Source organism: Ursus arctos, unplaced genomic scaffold (genome assembly GCF_023065955.2).
Source record: "Ursus arctos isolate Adak ecotype North America unplaced genomic scaffold, UrsArc2.0 scaffold_26, whole genome shotgun sequence".
Taxonomy (NCBI): domain Eukaryota; kingdom Metazoa; phylum Chordata; class Mammalia; order Carnivora; family Ursidae; genus Ursus; species Ursus arctos.
The window spans coordinates 6,934,306-6,953,698 of NW_026622941.1; the positions used below are offsets into that span (position 1 = coordinate 6,934,306).

At 47.1% G+C, this 19,393-nt stretch overlaps 1 protein-coding gene across 1 annotated transcript in view; it reads right to left on the bottom strand.

Moving 5' to 3' along the window:
* Window positions 1-19,393, bottom strand: part of VWF (von Willebrand factor) — an 85,603-nt gene that overhangs the window by 36,298 nt on the left and 29,912 nt on the right. Inside the window, exons 7-14 of the mRNA XM_057303331.1 lie at window positions 18,883-19,033; window positions 15,444-16,822; window positions 13,179-13,295; window positions 12,942-13,082; window positions 12,534-12,677; window positions 9,834-9,998; window positions 8,874-8,917; window positions 8,372-8,549 (exon numbers count right to left, since the gene is read on the bottom strand). Of these exons, the coding sequence (XP_057159314.1) occupies window positions 8,372-8,549; window positions 8,874-8,917; window positions 9,834-9,998; window positions 12,534-12,677; window positions 12,942-13,082; window positions 13,179-13,295; window positions 15,444-16,822; window positions 18,883-19,033 (2,319 nt within the window). The remainder of the gene's footprint in view (window positions 1-8,371; window positions 8,550-8,873; window positions 8,918-9,833; window positions 9,999-12,533; window positions 12,678-12,941; window positions 13,083-13,178; window positions 13,296-15,443; window positions 16,823-18,882; window positions 19,034-19,393) is intronic.

Below are 19,393 nucleotides of genomic sequence, written 5' to 3' on the forward strand. Positions count from 1 at the left end.
TCGGGCGCCGGGAAGCGGTAGCCACTTGCACGGGAGAGCAGGCGGGGCTCACAGTCGGCACCCGCAAAACAGCAGACTGAGACCGTGAGCCGGGTACGCGCGCCACCAGGCATCTCGCGGAACCCCGGAATCCTGGTGCGCTCACTGGATCCAGACTGAGACCGGGAGATCCCAGAGCGCGCGCGGGGCGGCTGGCGGCTGGCGGCATTAGAAACACAAAGGACAGAGACGCGCCGGCCCTGGAAGTGAGGGCTGGGACGCCGGGTGTGGGGCGCACATCCCGGGACGCTGCAGGGTTGAGCAGCACCAACAGAAACAGAGTTAAAGTGGCCAGAACATTAGTAGAGAACGGGCCGCAATCCCTCTGTTCTGTGACAGAGGCTGAAATTTGGCCGCTGCTGCTCTGACTCTCAGAAGAGGCACAGCAAATCGCCAGGGAAAGCCGCCAGAGAACAAAAGCCTGGAAATACCGGCTCAGGGAGTGCCCATCCCCATCCCCCCTCGCAGGGGACACCGAGACTCTACCCAAACAGGGTTGCCTGAGTATCGGCACGGCAGGCCCCTCCCCCAGAAGGCAGGCTGAAAAATCAAGAAGCCCACAACCCGAGGCGCCGGGGTGGTGCAGTCATTGAGCGCCTGTCTTCGGCTTAGGGCGTGATCCCGGCGTTCCGGAAAGGAGTCCCTCATCGGGCTCCTCCGCTGGGAGCCTGCTTCTTCCTCTCCCACTCCCCTGCTTCTGTTCCCTCTCTCGCTGGTTGGCTGCCACATAAATAAATAAATAAAATCTTTAAAGAAGAAGCCCACATCCCTAAGATCCCTATAAAACAAGGGGCACGGCCTGGGACCCAGTCAATAATTTGGGCTCTGGAAACCCAGCAACCTCTCTTCATCAGAATGACAAGAAGGAGAAGCCCCCCCCAGCAAAGAAAAGACAGTGAGACTGTGGCCTCTGCCACAGAAATAATGGATATGGATGTAACCAAATTATCAGAAATGGAATTCAGAGTAACAATGGTCAAAATGATGAGTAGAATTGAAAAAAGTATAAACGAAAAGGTTACTGAGAATATAGAATCCCTAAGGACAGAAATGAGAGCGAATCTGACAGAAATTAAAAATTCTATGAGCCAAATGCAGGCAAAACTAGAGGCTCTGACAGCCAGGGTCGCAGAAGCAGAGGAAAGGGTTAGTGAATTGGAGGATGGGTTAATAGAGGAAAAAATGAAAATAGAAGATGGTCTTAAAAAAATCCATGCCCACGAATGTAGGTTACGGGAGATTACTGACTCAATGAAACGATCCAATGTTAGAATCATCGGCATCCCCGAGGGGGTGGAGAAAAACAGAGGTCTAGAAGAGATATTTGAACAAATTGTAGCTGAAAACTTCCCTAATCTAGCAAGGGGAACAAACATTCGTGTCCAAGAGGCAGAGAGGACCCCTCCCAAGCTCAACCACGACAAACCTACGCCACGTCACGTCATAGTGCAATTCGCAAATATTAGATGCAAGGATACAGTATTGAAAGCGGCCAGGGCAAAGAAATTTCTCACGTACCAAGGCAAAAGCATCAGAATTACGTCAGACCTGTCTACACAGACCTGGAATGAGAGAAAGGGTTGGGGGAGCATATTTAAAGCTCTTTCAGAGAAAAACATGCAGCCAAGGATCCTTTATCCAGCAAGGCTATCATTCAGAATTGATGGAGAAATAAAGACATTTCAGAATCGCCAGTCACTAACCAATTTTGTAACTATGAAACCAGCCCTACAGGAGATATTACGGGGGGTTCTATAAAAGTAAAAAGGCCCCAAGAGTGATACAGAACAGAAAGTCACAGCCAATACAAAAAAAGACTTTACTGGCAACATGGCAACATTAAAATCATATCTATCAGTAATCAGTCTTAATGTAAATGGTTTGAACCATCCGATAAAACGCCACAGGGTTGCAGATTGGATAAAAAGAAATGACCCATCCATTTGCTGTCTACAAGAGACTCATTTCAAACCCAAAGATGCATTCAGACTGAGACTAAGGGGATGGAGTACCATCTTTCACGCAAATGGTCCTCAAAAGAAAGCTGGGGTAGCAATTCTCATATCAGATAAATTGGATTTTAAACTACAGACTATAGTTAGAGACGCAGAAGGGCACTATATTATTCTTAAGGGAAGTATTCAACAAGTGGATATGACAATTATAAATATATATGCCCCCAACAGGGGAGCAGCAAGATACACAAGCCAACTCTTATCCAGAATAAAGAGACATATAAATGAAAATACATTAATAGTAGGGGACCTCAACACTCCACTATCAGAAATAGACAGAACACCCTGGCAAAAACTAAGCAAAGAATCAAAGGCTTTGAATGCCATACTCGACGAGTTGGACCTCATAGATATATATAGAACACTACACCCCAGAACCAAAGAATACTCATTCTATTCTAATGCCCATGGAACATTCTCAAGAATAGACCATGTTCTGGGACACAAAACAGGTCTCAACCGATACCAAAAGATTGAAATTATCCCCTGCATATTCTCAGACCACAACGCTCTGAAATTGGAACTCAACCACAAGGAAAAATTTGGAAGAAACTCAAACACTTGGAGACTAAGAGCCATACTGCTCAGGAATGACTCGATAAACCAGGAAATCAAAAATCAAATTAAACAATTTATGGAGACCAATGAGAATGAAAATACAACAGTCCAAAACCTATGGGATACTGCAAAGGCAGTCCTAAGGGGGAAATACATAGCCATCCAAGCCTCACTCAAAAGAATAGAAAAATCTAAAATGCAGTTTTTATATTCTCACCTCAAGAAGCTGGAACAGCAACAGAGGGACAGGCCTAATCCACGCACGAGGAAGCAGTTGACCAAAATTAGAGCTGAAATCAATCAAGCAGAAACCAGAAGTACAGTAGAGCAGATCAACAGGACTAGAAGCTGGTTCTTTGAGAGAATCAATAAAATTGACAGACCACTGGCAAGACTTATCCAAAAGAAAAGAGAAAGGACCCAGATTATTAAAATTATGAATGAAAAAGGAGAGGTCACGACGAGCACCATTGAAATTGGAAGGATTATTAGAAATTTTTATCAACAGCTATATGCCAATAAACTAAGCAATCTGGAAGAGATGAAATCCTTCCTGGAAACCTATAAACTACCAAGATTGAAACCGGAAGAAATTGATTCCTTAAACAGGCCAATTAATTATGAAGAAATTGAGTCAGTGATAAACAACCTTCCAAATAACAAAACTCCAGGCCCGGACGGTTTTCCTGGGGAATTCTACCAAACATTCAAAGAAGAAATAATACCTATTCTCCTAAAGCTATTTCAAAAAATAGAAACAGAAGGAAAGCTACCAAACTCATTCTATGAGGCCAATATTACCTTGATCCCCAAACCAGGCAAAGACCCCCTCAAAAAGGAGAATTACAGACCGATTTCCCTAATGAATATGGACGCCAAAATCCTCAACAAGATACTTGCTAATAGAATCCAACAGTACATTAAAAGGATTATCCATCACGATCAAGTGGGATTCATACCTGGGATGCAAGCGTGGTTCAATATTCGCAAATCAATCAGCGTGATACACCATATCAACAAGAAAAGACTCAAGAACCATATGATCCTCTCAATCGATGCCAAAAAAGCATTTGACAAAATACAGCATCCTTTCCTGATTAAAACCCTTCAGAGTGTAGGAATAGAAGGTACATTTCTCAATCTCATAAAAGCCATCTATGAAAAGCCTACTGCAAATATTATTCTCAATGGAGAAAAACTGGAAGCCTTTCCCTTAAGATCAGGAACTCGACAAGGATGCCCACTCTCGCCACTATTATTCAACATAGTACTAGAAGTCCTTGCAACAGCAATCAGACGCCAAAAAGGGATCAAAGGTATTCAAATTGGCAAAGAAGAAGTCAAAATGTCTCTTTTTGCAGATGACATGATACTCTATATGGAAAACCCAAAAGAAGCCACTCCCAAATTATTAGAAGTTCTAGAGCAATTCAGTAACGTGGCAGGATACAAAATAAATGCTCAGAAATCAGTTGCATTTCTATACACGAATAACGAGACCGAAGAAAGAGAAATTAGGGAATCCATCCCATTTACAATAGCACCAAAAACCATACATTACCTTGGAATTAACTTAACCAGAGACGTAAAGGACCTATATTCTAGAAACTATAAATCACTCTTGAAAGACATTGAGGAAGACATAAAAAGATGGAAAGATATTCCATGCTCATGGATCGGAAGAATTAACATAGTTAAAATGTCCATGCTACCCAGAGCAATCTACACTTTCAATGCTATCCCGATCAAAATACCAAGGACATTTTTCAAAGAACTGGAACAAACAGTCCTTAAATTTGTATGGAACCAGAAAAGGCCCCGAATCTCCAAGGAACTGTTGAAAAGGAAAAACAAAGCTGGGGGCATCACAATGCGGGATTTCGAGCTGTACTACAAAGCTGTGATCACAAAGACAGCATGGTACTGGCACAAAAACAGACACGTAGACCAATGGAACAGAATAGAGAGCCCAGAAATGGACCCTCGGCTCTTTGGGCAACTAATATTTGATAAAGCAGGAAAAAACATCCGGTGGGAAAAAGACAGTCTCTTCAATAAATGGTGCTGGGAAAATTGGACAGCTACATGCAAAAGAATGAAACTTGACCACTATCTCACACCATACACAAAAATAAACTCCAAATGGATGAAAGACCTCAATGTGAGACAGGAATCCATCAAAATTCTAGAGGAGAACATAGGCAGCAACCTCTACGACATCGGCCAAAGCAACCTTTTTCATGACACATCCCCAAAGGCAAGAGAAACAAAAGATAAAATGAATTTATGGGACTTCATCAAGATTAAAAGTTTCTGCACAGCCAAGGAAACAGTCAGAAAAACTAAGAGGCAGCCCACGGAATGGGAGAATATATTTGCAAATGACACTACAGATAAAGGACTGGTATCCAAGATCTACAAAGAACTTCTCAAACTCAATACACGAGAAACAAATAAACAAATCAAAAAATGGGCAGAAGATATGAACAGACACTTTTCCAATGAAGACATACAAATGGCTAACAGACACATGAAAAAATGTTCAAAATCATTAGCCATCAAGGAAATTCAAATCAAAACCACACTGAGATACCACCTTACGCCAGTTAGAATGGCAAAAATTGACAAGGCAAGAAACAACAATTGTTGGAGAGGATGTGGAGAAAGGGGATCCCTCCTACATTGTTGGTGGGAATGCAAGTTGGTACAGCCACTCTGGAAAACAGTGTGGAGGTCCCTTAAAAAGTTAAAAATTGAGCTACCCTATGATCCAGCCATTGCACTACTGGGTATTTACCCCAAAGATACAGACGTAGTGAAGAGAAGGGCCATATGCACCCCAATGTTCATAGCAGCAATGTCCACAATAGCTAAATCGTGGAAGGAGCCGAGATGCCCTTCAACAGATGACTGGATTAAGAAGTTGTGGTCCATATATACAATGGAATATTACTCAGCTATCAGAAAGAACGAGTTCTCAACATTTGCTACAACATGGACAGCACTGGAGGAGATAATGCTAAGTGAAATAAGTCAAGCAGAGAAAGACAACTATCATATGATTTCTCTCATCTATGGAACATAAGAACTAGGATGATCAGTAGGGGAAGAAAGGGATAAAGAAAGGGGGGGGTAATCAGAAGGGGGAATGAAACATGAGAGACTATGGACTATGAGAAACAAACTGAGGACTTCAGAGGGGAGGTGGGTGGGGGAATGGGATAGACCGGTGATGGGTAGTAAGGAGGGCACGTATTGCATGGTGCACTGGGTGTTATACACAACTAATGAATCATCGAGCCTTACATCGGAAACCAGGGATGTACTGTATGGTGACTAACATAATATAATAAAAAATCATTAAAAAAAAAAAAAAACAAATGAATAAAATCAGCAAGGATGGGGAGGAGGGAAATCCAAAGCGGAATACAAACAGAAACAAATTAAACTCATGGTAATGAAGAACATTAACTACACTGTAGGAAGGGGAGAAACTAACCTAAATAACTTTGGGGAGAAATGTACTATGTACTCAAAGACAAAGGACAAAAAGAATCGTATACAAATATCGTATGCTAGTTAGTAGATTTGTTTTCCATCCGGGCACTGGTTAGCAATTCTGAAACTACTTTATGTGTATCCTGGGAGTAAGCCGACATAGAAATATACTGTGGATAATGACAGCCAGGCTCCTCACTGTGTGAGGGAGGGAGTTGGGGATGTCAAAAGGACACGAGTCCAATTGAAAGGACTCCCAGTAGCCAAATCCGGAACCAGCTGACCAAGAAGATAAATAATCCTAGTAATTGATTCTACCCCCTAGAATAAAATAAGAAGCAATAAGTCAATATTGATACAAATAATTAACTGAATTAATAAATGACAGAGAAGGAAAAGTTCTTCCTTTCAGTACAATTCCAACTAGTAAATGTGGAGGGAATGATGGAAATCAAAAATCAGTACTTGGCAAACATCACAATAAAAATTGTTTCAGGTAAGGATCACCCATGCATGGTAAACTCAGTGGGTAAAAGTATATTTCCATAGCTCCAAAATATCTCTGTACACGATCACTGTTCACTGCTAGGAAGGAAACAGTAACTTTACATTGGAAAATTCTGGTAAATACCACCTAAACCAAGTGATGAAACTTAACATCACCTGTAATGAGGCAAATTAACATCATGTGCCTCCTCTTGAGGAACCAAAAAAGACACAGTGTGTCTTCTGGGGTATTCTTGACAACATGTATAACCTGAATCGAACTCAAATTGAGGGACATTCTACAAAATTACTAGCCAGAACTCTTCAAAAAAGGCCAAGGTTATAAATATTAAAGAAATACTAAGGATCTGTTGCAGATTTAAGGAGACTACAGAGACGTGACAGCCTAATGCCACGTGTGATTCTGGGTGGAATCCTGCATCTGAACAAAATACAGTAGTGGGACAACTGACAAAAACTAAGATTTTTATGGATGTATTTTACGGATGTTAACTCCTGATTGTGATTGTTTTACTGTGATTATGTAAGATACTCCAACCTGCGTAAAGATCTACAGGAATTCTTTGTACCGTTCGTGCAACATTTTTTGTAAATCTGAAATTATTCAAAATGAAAGGTTTAAATGTTTTAAATGGTTTTAATTTAAATTTTTTTAATCCTTTAAAAAAGAACCTTAAGCAAGTTTTACTTCTTCTGAAAAAAGAGAATATAAAGAGAAAAAAAAGTCAAGGGTGTAAAGGAATTCCAGAGGGGTATTAAGGGACTGAATTTCAGAAGAAATTTGTTGGCACAAAGCTCCTATTGCTTTGTGAGTCTCACACCCACAGGTGTACCACTAGGAACAAATGGGACACCCAAGCCTATGAACAGAACTTTCAAGAGGCCCCTCCCAGACATGGGTTTGCGTCCCATAAGCAGAAGACAGCCCTGTCCTGGGTGCAGGCAGCCCAAACTGAGATTAGGGAGCTGTTTTAACTCTAACTTAAGTTTAAGGTTTTGATAACTACACAGGAGTGGACGCCTAATTACCAAGTTGAAAATTTGCTTTATAATGTAAAGGAACCATAGAACTCTTTATGAGTAAACAGAAATGACATGAGGTCTGGAAGCATTCTCATCCAGTCCAGGGAGATCATTTAACCCATTAAATAAATTGTCAAGGGAGAGTGGGGTATAAAATAAAGTTTGCTTTTATCCCACCAGTTGTGTCTGTTCAGCATAGTAATTATGCTGAGTAGGTCCGCCAAACGCAACCATTTCTCCCAACCATGAGGCAGAGGGTTGACCCACCCCCGTGGATGAATGCCCTCCATGGGTTTGCACAAGATGGAGTTGACTATGTCTTCCTCTTACACCAGGCCACTGTGATGACGTACCACAGCACCCAACTCCCATACAGCTCTAGGTGTGAGTGGACAGTTTTCTGGGGCATCACTCTCACTGCTACACTTCTCCAGCATAGACTCCAGAAGGCTGACTTGCCAACAGCCAGGCTGAGCACTGACTTCAGAAAATCAATTTTCCTTCTGGTTATGCATTATCTGGGGAAGTGCTTCCAAAGACACAGGAGAACAATGATCCCTGGGACTGAATGAAAACACGTCCAAAGGACACAAGGGGGAGGGAACATGGGTGAAGGGAGCATTTTGCATGTAGTGAGGAGGGAAAGGGCCTTCTGGTCTACCTCTTTGCAAGGCCATGCTAAAAGCACTGTCCCTATAACACCATCCAGGCTGGTGAAGCAATAGACTCACAGGGGCAGGTCCAGCGGCAGCCACAGGTCTCCTCCACCCTGAGAGGGGGCTGGCCATTGGGGCATGAAGGCCTTGGCCCCCGGTCACAGTTGACCCGATGACTCTTCAGCAAGGTCTGGCCATCTGGCAAGCAAGTCACTGTGTGGCACTGGTCTGGCAAAGTCCAGACGTCCCCAGGCTGCAGAAGAAAGAAGCAGATTTGGGCAGGCATAGGCTGAGTCAGTCCTGCCCTAAGCCCATCAACCGGGCAACTGACCCCCTCTGAGGACACAGAAACTAGAATTTGGACATGGGCCCAAGCAGCAAGGATGCAGAACACAAGATTTACAGGTGGAAACTCTACACACACACACACACACACACACACACACACACACACACAAAGCAGGATATAATGGTAAGAGCGAGAACCGGACCAAGACAGAAAGAGGAACAAGGGGGAACAAGCACCCCAAATACTCATTTCTGATCTTTCTTTCAAAGTCAGCTGAAAGGAACTCACCCTCTTCTCGTTCCCATCCTCATCCACGCAGACTCTAACGAACCCTGAAACAGACACAAATAAGATCTGAGTTCCCACCCATTATGCAGAAGTTCCAAGCCATTCAAGATGTCTGCTTGGACCCCCAGGCTCGTCCATGAAGTGGACTTCACTCTGCAAAGGATCTGAAAGGGTTTAACGGTAAGGATGCAGGTCCGCCAGGCTAAGAGGTGGCCATCCTGTGGTTTTTCCTGCATGCTTTGTGTTTCTTAATAATTATGGCGATAACCACAGTAAGAACACAGAAATTCCTACAGTGCATGGTCGGTATCTCCTTTTCCCATTTCACATGTAGACCAGTGCCTAGTTAGGGGAAGGGGGAGGGAATGAGGCAAGAGCCCCAAAATCTGAAAGAGATCTTTAAGAGTCCTGCCAGGAGAGCTATCTTCCAGTAGGAAAGGGCAATAACTCTGTAGTAGGTATTGACTCACAGCTAGTTACTTAAGGAAAATAAAAACAGGTAAAAAAAAATCATATCTAGTAAAAAAAAAATTCTAAGTCAATTTCAACTATGGTACTTTGGTATTAGATTCTATGTTGCTGTTTCTCTAAGGCCCTGTATACACATGCTGAAGATGGATAGAGGGCGTGGGGAAGAAGACCATGGTCGTGGGATGCTGGGGTTCCCGGCTTCTTTGTCCACGGTCACTCTGCACAAGTAAGCACAGGCTATCTCTGCTAAAGTCTTGATGGACAGTTAGCATGGAAGGAGGGCTGTACACAGAGAACCTTCTGGTCGCCCCTTGGACGTCTGTCGTACGAACTTTCCATGAGCAGAGACTTAAAGGTCCTGGTCTACGTAACCATCTTCCTCAAGGCCAGAGCTTATGCCTGGCCAACCTCAGGTCTCTAGAATGGGTTTTGTTGTTTGGGGTTTGTTTTTGTGTTTTGGGGGGGTAAGAAAGACATGAGGAGACTCACCAGAGCACAGCTTGTGGAAGAAGGAATTTCCCAGGGTGGCCACGGTGGAGAGGTCTTCGATTCGCTGAAGTCTTAGCACGTTGGAGCCGGCATTTGGACCTGCCAACCTCCTCAGCTGGGCCTCGTCATACCGATCCCCAATTCCAATGGGGAACACTGTCACTCCTGGGGTCAGCAGAGGAACAAGAAAGGGTCTGTGTCAACCTGCTTTGGTCAGCTGGACCCCAAATGGACAGACCTGAAGCTGTACCCCGCATCTGTACAGAGCCTCGTGTTTTCCAGATGGGTCACCTAAACCAACCCTGTGAGCAAGACATTCAGTCAACTAACGTTAATGACACCACTCCGTGTTGGGTACAATTCTAAGCAATGGGGACACAGTGAGCCGAGCAGGTGAAGTCCCTGTCTTTGTGGCCCTCGCATGGAGCAGAGACAGACGCCAAACACAAAAATAAGTAAATATCCAGTATTTCAGATGTGTATGAGTGCTTAGGAAAAAAACAAGATGGGAGATGAGGATGGGAGTGCCCAGGGGTAGGAGTGGGAATTACTATTTCTCGCAAGATGGCTAGAGAAGCATTTGGTGAAGAGATGACATCCAAGCAGAGACCTGAAGTAAGGACTGAAGGAGCCACGAGGATATCCCAAGCAGAGGGAACAGTGAGCACAAGGGCCCAAGCGGAAGTATGAGAGCACGCTCCAGGGTGGCGGGAACAGAGCAAATAAGAGAGGGGGTGAGGCACAGACCATGCAAAGCTTCATAGGCCACGTAAGGACACGACATGTTCTCTGAATGAAATGGGAAGCCAGCCAAGACTATGGAGCTGAGGAGTGACATGGGCTGACCAATTTTTTTTTTTAAGATTTGTTTATTTTAAGGGGGGAAAGGACAGAGGAAGAGGGAGAGAGAGAATCCTCAAGCAGACTCTGCACTGAGCGTGGAGCCCGACCCTGGGCTCGATCCCACAACCCTGAGATCACGACCTGAGCCGAAATCAAAAGTCAGGACCTTAACCGACTGAGCCTCCCAAGCGCCGTGGGGCTGACCAATTTTTAAAGGGTCGCTACCATTGCCATGTTGATTATGAACTACAGGGGACAAGGGTGGCGGCTGGAGTTCCATCAGAAAGCTCTTACAATTGTCCAGGTGGGAGACAGGGGTGGCCGTGGTGGGCGTGGTATGGCGTGGTGGGATTCTCAATATATCTGAAGACAGAGCTGTAGTTTGTGGACAGGGGTCTGAGAGAGAAAGAGGAATCACAGATGCTGAAGTTTTTGGCCTGAGCAACTGAAAGGACGGAATTGCCATTGTCTCCGATGGGAAAGACTGTAGAAGGAGATTCAGGTGTGAATTTGGTTATGCTGAGTTTCTCTTTAGAACATCGAGGTGGAGTCAAGGCGAGAGATCCAGGCAGGAGACAGGAATATTGTCTGTGGTCAGTGGTGTATGAACAGATTTAGACCCATGAAACTGAATGAGACCACCCCCGGGGGGGTGAGTGTAAGAAGAGAAAACATCATAGGCTGCACTCCGGAGTATGAGAAACTGAGGCTTTCAACAGTTAAATGACTTGCCCTAGAGCACGTCTGTTTTCCCCAGACTGCAACTGCTTGGGATTCATGATACTAGAGAAGACATGTGTCCATCCTGAAATTCCCAAATTCAGTTCTCCGGAAAGTTATAGGTATTTGCAGTTTGCTTAAAGTTAGAGCTGATTTTCTACTGGCAACTTTTCTGTTCTCATTAGCTCACTGTATGACCAAATGTATATCCTTTCCCTTTTAGGGTCCTTTTCCCTAAAATAATCAATTTCATAAACTCCCCTTCATTCACTCAACAAACATTAGATGGCCACCTATTTTGTGCATCATGCACAGATGACAGGAAAATAAGCAAGATGTTGCCCTTGCCTTCCAAGACCTCCAAGTTCTGCAAGAAACAGATATGTAACCAACAAATACAACATGTCTTGCACGTGTTGAGTTATTCAGATGTGATACAGAAAAGGGAGTGAATAACTCTCTTAGGAAGACATCAGAGCAAAGACAACTCCAGAGCAGGGTTTTGAAGGATGAACAAGTCTCCAGGTGGCCACACAAGGATTTAACATCATTCCACTCACCCGGCCCTCCCCTGGCACGATGCCACCTGCCCTGGCTCCCATTTCATTGCTATTCACAGCATAGGTTAGCATGGGGCACCGAGCCTGGGTCATGCTCACACCTGTCCCTTTTCCTAAAGCTGCACCCTTTCTCTTTTCAGACCAGCACCCCACCCACACCTGTTAGGCTGGTACTGGAAGAGGGCTCTGCATACGTGAAGGTCTGATGGTTCCCACGGCCCCATAATGAGTCACTCTGGCCTCAGAAGTGGTGAGAGTGGGGACAGAGCAAGGACACCACCTCAAAAAAGAAAGGTGTGGAGGTCTGACCCAGCCCTGGACACAAAGGGAAAATGTGGGGAAATTACAGGTGACAGCCGAAAGCACGCAGACCAATGAAGGACAAACGCATATTTGTTACTGTTTGGTTTCTAAGTAACACGGGGATTGGGCCACTTCCTGCTGTTTGAAACCAGGCCACACGTGGCCCTGCAGCACTCACAACCACCAAGTCCACCCAAAAGCACCCCCCGCCCCGGCCCACTTTCAGTCCTCTGGTGGTTTAGGAGAGTCTCGGGGTTGTACACTGGACACTTACGGTTGGACGTGGCGGCATTGGCTGCAGCATCCACCGAATCCACGGAGACATCTGTGACTAGGATGATCACCACCTTTGAGGCTCCAGGCCTGGCACCGTGCACTTCTGAGGTGACATAGCGCACAGCATAGTCCAAAGCATCCCCTGAGAATGGAGAACAGAACGCACCAAGTCAGTCCTGACCGCAGGAACGTCGGGCATCCTGTCTCACGGGAGATCCTTAGGTGGTCAAAACGGAACGATTCAGAGACAGAGAAACACACACTGAGAACCGGAAGAGCAGCTAGGCCCACGCACTTTACCAGAAAGGAAACTAGCCCAACGAGCCAAGGGACCGGCCAAGGTCACTCAGCCCTGGATGCCAAGAATCAAGACCAGACGAAGCTCCTGGCCATAGCAGCAGGTTACCAATGTGACTGAGGCCTCCCTCCCGCTGCATGAGGTCCACGTGGCTCAGGAGATGGGCTTTCTCATAGGCCACGTTCCATGGCACGGCGGCGGTGGTGGTACTCCCGTACTGCAGCACGGAGACCTGCATGAGCTGGGGCCCTGACAGGAAAGACAATATGGGAATCGCATCCTGGATCGGGTGGAGCCCCCAGAAAGCGCTCCTTCCCCACCCGCTCCTTCCAGGGCATCACTCACCTATATTAGCTCTTGAAATGAAAGCCTTGGCGAAACTCTTCATCTCCTCAAAGTAAGAAGCGGGGAAGCTGGAGGAGCCGTCCAGGAGGAGGGCCACGTCCAGGGGCTGGCTGCAGTCTGTGAAGAGAGCAGGAGGGTGAGCACGCAGGGGCAGCAGGGGGCCGGCCTCCAGGCCCCCCCAGCATACGGCGCATCCAAGGGGAGCAGGATGCTGCCGGCCGCGTGGCACCACAAAGGGGAGGGTGTCTCCCCTGGTCCCGCACGGTGGGAACACGGGCCAGGGAGGAGCAAGAAGGGCCCATGAGTGCCCCAGGTCTGGACACATTGGAAAGACTCCGAGTCCACACAGAGGCAGTTTATATGCCTACAGATGAAAGTGAGAGGCATCGGCGCCCTCAGTAACTGGAGGCTGCCACTCTTCGAGAATTGAACAAAATACCGGAGTGGCACAATAAGGAGATAGGTAGCTAAAGGAGAGGGAGTGGCAGCCGAGGGCTAGGGGACAGGCTTGTGTGCCGTCAGATGTTAGGGCTGGTCAACGTGTTCTATGGTGGTCCAGCTGTGCATGACCGGAGCTCCTGGTAATGTCTGGGCAGAGTCACGATCACAGCGCAGAAACAGCCTCTGGCCAAAAGGCCATGCAGAGATTTGATAAGATGATACTAGTGCTGTTCTGCTCAGCAGAAACACCACAAGAATGTCAATAAACCTGTGGCTCTGGTTAAAACAAAAACCAAGACACAAAGGCACTTACACCAAGTGCAAGGATCAGAAGATGTTAAAAGAAAGTTATTCTGGTGAAAGTCTTTCATTTTCCTTGCGTAAATACCCGATAGCGGAATTACCGGATTATATGGTATTTCGATTTTTAACTTTTTGAGTAACCTCCATACTCTTTTCCACCAATTTGCATTCCCGCCAGCAGTGCACAAGGGTTCTTTTTCCCACACCCTCGAAAAGATACAGGCACCCCTATGTTTACTGCAGCAGTGTTTACAACAGCCAAGACATGGAAGCAGCCCGTGTCCATCCACAGATGAGTGGATAAAGAAGATGTGGTGTACACACACACACACACACACACACACACCAGAATGTACTATTATTCAACCATAAGAAGAATGAAGTATTGCCATTTGCAACAACATGGGTAGAGCAAGAGGGTTGACCTAATGCTAAGTGAAATAAGTCAGAGAAATGCAAATACCATATGATTTTACTCACATGTGGAATTCAAGAAACAAAACAAATGAACGAAGAAAAAAGACGCAAATCAAAAAAAACAAGCTCTTAACTACAGAGAACAAATTTGTGGTTCCCAGAGGGGAGGGGCGGGGGGGAGGGGTGAAGTAGGTGAAGGGGATTAAGAGCGCTTATCGTGATGAGCACTGAATCGTTGAATCACTATGTTGTACACCTGAAACTAATATAACACTGTGCGTTAATTATACTTCAATTAGAAAAAACAATAAAGCTCTTTGGGGGGAAAAAAAAAGAAGTTATTCTGGGATGGTCCCAAACACACCAAGGAATGTCTTCAACATTCTGCTCAAGAACTAGGACCTGATTCGACATTAGCATCAGTTAAGAAGAGGGTCACATAGCTCTGGGGGCAACCAGTTTTTGAGCACTTGGCTGTGTGCCGAGTACTGTTCTAAGCATTTCACAAGCACTATTGTTATGCCTATTTTACAGATGAGCAGACATACACAGAGGCACTTACTCAAAATTACCCCAAATTACCAAAAATAAATTGCCCCAAATTCCCCAGCTGGTAAGTGGCAGCGTTGAATTTCAAACCAAGGCAGTCTGGCTCTAGAATCTGAGGACTAAACCCGTCACCTAACTTCCTGGCTTTGCCCCAAAGATCACCAGCTACTTAGAGTGATTTTATCCGTCCACCATGGTCAAAGCTGAGAGTCACCAAATTTAACAGGTTACCTCTAAAGCAAGGAGTAGGATTGGTTGGGGATGAGGCTGTGTGATAAAGCAAGACTTGTATTTTTCACTGTATATCCTTGATATTGTTTACATTTTAAAAGCAGCCTGGTGTAACCTCTGAACTTACAAGCACACTCAGTAAGGAAAGATCCTGCCCCCTGAAAGGATCACAGTTGCATACCCCCGGTTGGGAGGTGAGGAAACAAGGCTCTCTGAAGACCAGGGTTGACTGAAGGCACAGAGCAGGGAAGCAGGATTAGAACCCAAGAACTGCATTGCCGCCAGCCCGCGGCAGCCCTCCCATCGGGCAAGATGCCTGCATACCTGGGGTGGGGGCGAGGGTGGGGGCCTGTGGCCCCTCTCCAGAGCAGCACCTCTGCAGCACCAGATCAGGGGCCTCTCGGGGCAGCGTCTCAAAGTCCTGGATGAGGATGGGGGCATTGGGCCAGCTAATGCGCTCCAGCTCCTGCACATTGGTGTGAGGACCCACCCCAATGGGCACAACCTGGATGTCTCCAGGCATCCGCTTGATCTCATCAGAGGCAGGGTTTCCTGTGACCATGTAGACCAGGTTAGGGACCTGTTCCCGGTCCCCCTGGCTGACAGAGAAGCTGTGTTCAGACAGGTACTGCAGGGCCAGCCCGGTGTTGGTCCTGTTGCCGCCCCGGTATCGGATCTCCCGCACGTGCTGCAGGACCTCCCCCTTGGACTGGGCCTCGCTGAAGGTGTACTCCACGGCCACCGTGTACGAGTACTGCAGCACCGTGACGTGGATGCTGTCCTGGCCCACGTCCATCCGCTGAATCACCTCCTCCATGAACTCCCTGCTCTTGTTAAAGTTGGCCTCGCCAATTTTGTCCGACCCTTCCAGGACAAACACCACATCCAGAACCATGGAGTTCCTTTTGGGTCCTGATGATGGAACCCCCAAGAGCTCCGGACCCACAGTGACCGGGACCATAGGGGGGTGCTGGGTAGGGGCAGGTGCTTCAGGGGCAAGGTCACAGAGGTAGTTGATAATCTCGTCCCTTCGCTGCTCCAGCTCGTCCACACCACTGAGCACGAAGGCCTTGTTCTCGGGTGCCTGCTTCTCGATGTTGCGGATCTGCTTGAGGTTGGCGTGGGGCCCAATGCCCACGGGGATCACAATGACTTTCTTCTTCTTCAGGCCTTGCACGTAGCGGATCAAATTCCGGGCCAGCCTCGGGGGCTCCTGGCTGGCCATCAGGAGCAGGGCGATGCGGGACGCTTCGGGGCGGTCGATCTTGCCAAAGATCTGGAACAGCGTGTACTTCAAGACCTCGCTGGTGGAGGCCACCTCGCTGCCCACGTACTTCACCTGGCTGGCGATGCGCCGCAGCTCCGACGGTCGCTTCCGGTCCTTGAGCTCAAGGTAGGCGTGGGAGCCATCGTGGTACTCCACCACGGCCACGCGGATCCGCTTCTGGGAGATATGCAGACGCTCCATCATGCCGACCACAAAGACCTTCAGCACTTGGAACTCGTCCTCGGACAGCTTGGAGGAGCCATCTAGCAGGAAAACCAGGTCCAGAAGCTTGCTGCAGTAGAAGTCATGGAGGGGCGGCTCTGGGGTGTCCTCCACATACACGGTGGTGGAGGCGACAGGGCCTTCCGTGGGGGGCACCACGAGGCCTCCCGGTTCCCTGCAGGCCTCACAGGTGAGGTTGACGCCCTCACAATGACTGCAGTAGAGAGAGAAAACCAGAAATGGTTGAGGAAGAACCTCTGGGCACTTCTCAGCCTTATCTAGAGCCATTCCACGCCTGCCTGTTCAACGACCTGCCTGGCCTACCTGAGCTTAGCTCCCATGGATCACTCCCCACCCAAGTGACACATCATTTTGTAACATAGGTCCCCAAATAGCACCCCTACACATGCGGCAAAGGCCTCCCTTTATTCTAGAAGCCAAATCTCCAACCTCTCGTAGCACCTGAGGAAGAATCTTTCTTGCTGCCAGGCCATCCACACAGCCATCCAAAGTCAATGTCTTTCAACCTACACCACTAGCAGCATAAATAGTTAATTATAATCCAAAAACAAATATATCCAATATATCCAAAACCCTCCCAAGGTCTCCAAAAACAAATATAGCTCTAAAATGTTGATGCTGGCCAAGGCATGTGAATGTCCTATTGAAGATAAATGCTTTACCCTATTTATTGTACCAGAATTTAAGCCGAATAAATTTTGTACCATGTTTAATACATTGGGCCTTAAGAAACACAGAAAAAAGTGGAGTAAAAACATTCTAGAAAGATGAACAAAGATTCAAAATCCCAACTTTATCCCATAACAAAGTTGGAAATAGTATTCAGGAAGGTCCAAGATGTTAGAGGAAAAGACAGTGGCTCGTTCTTTCATTCCTCCAACCATGTGGTGAGCACCTGCCATATGCCAGGGAGAGCCTAGGCCCTGCACCCAGCCCCAAGCGCATACCCCAAGTCCGTAGCAGAGCATTTGCCCTCACATAAATTCTGGCACTACCAGGCCAAGTTTCCAGTCCCGTCTGGTAACTCCTCACCAGTGTCCTAGAAATGGCAAAGTATGCCAGACCACAGGTGAAATCAGTGCCCTATGGGAGACACCCATAGAGGCCAGGACCTTCTCCTATTTGTATGCTCTGCCTTCAAACGAAGCAACTTGCCTTCAGCACCCCCAGTAAAGCCGAGAGGCAGCAGTGCCCTGAGCCCTGAGAAGTGTCCCCTATGGCTTGCCTCCCAGGCGATGTCCCCAGCCTGCTTTGGAATTACTGTCCGCAGCTGTCTGAAGCCATGGTATGCACCCTGGTAGCTGCCCCTGCCCACAGTCCAGCAGGGGCAGGTTGGGAGAGGGCTCTAAGCTCTCATGCCTGTGTGGCTCAGAACCCCAGGCCAGTGTTGGAATCACCCCCTTCTTTATTCCTTACAGCCTCTGTTTCAACATGGGGAAGGTAGGCAGGCAGGATCTTACCGGGAAGTTAATTCCTACTTCCCCGTGGCCCACACGATTTATTGCTTCAATCTTTAGTTAACAATGCATGAGTGACATACTTTCTAGTTTCCTGTCTGCTAGTAAATTTGCCCCAGGCCGTGTTCCCCCTTGTTTGTACAGATGGCCGTGGTGGGATCCATCTGGCAGCTGTGGCCACAGCCCTTCCCCAGAAAGTTGAAGTTCTCAAGTTCAAGCTCCCATTAGGCTCGATCAGTGTCAGGGTGTGGTGTTAAACTCATCAACGTCTGAATACATGTTCCCTACTTGGGAGCAGAGCTTCAGAAAGCTCAGAGCCCACCCTGAGGACTCCTTCTCACCTCCCCAGAGGCCAGCTCCCAGAGGCAATCCGAGTGAGAGGCAGGGTGCAGGGATAAGTGTCTTCCCTCCCAAATACAAAAGCCCCGTCCTGGGACCTCAGCTGTGGCCCCAAGTTGTCTATGTCATACTGAGGGGTCAGGGCTCTGAGTAAAAAAGAAATCTGACTTCCAGAGGCACCTGTCCTTGGACTAGATGCGACCTCCAGGGGCAGTAAGGGAACTACCTCCTTCCTTACGTGAGAACAGGCTAAAAACCCCAGCCTCTTAGGAGGTGTTTTCTGGGGAAGCAATGTGGTCTGTCCTTAAAGAGAAGCAGACTAGAAACAAAAGAAACCAACCCAACACTCAACCTCTCAATTCACATAGCCGAGTCCTTCCCCAGACCTCCACCTCTGAGCAGGACCCAGAGAAGAGAATGAGACTCTTTGCTTCAAACACCAGAGGGTCTGCTTTACCAAATCTGGCAGTGCTCCGGGTCATCGGGGTCCAAGGTGATCTTCTTTCCCGGGGCCAAGCGACGACCAGCCACCTCACACACAGGACAGTCTTCAGGGTCGATGCAGGTCTGCAAAAGCTCATCCAGGATTTTCCCTGCAGGACACATCCCTCATTAGCAGGCAAAACTCTCACCTTTCCCATGAGGAAGACTCAGTTTTAACTAAAGGGGCGTCCCAGAAGCTAGCTCTGCCTGCCTCCCTCAGGGGGCACCTCACCACCCAGGGAGCAACTTTCCTTCTTTGGGCCTTGATTTATGCCTCTGCCAGAACGGGAAGGGCTATTCCTTCACCCTACCTCACCCTACCTCACCACACCCAAGCCTCAGCAAAAATGAAATCTTCTCTCCAAGGGTTTTCTCATGCCAGCAAAGAATATAGCTGATTACTCCACGTCTATGCTACCCCCTAGAGTAGCCAGTAGCCACAGGCAATGAGCTAAATTTACATGTGAATTGACACTAAACAAAAC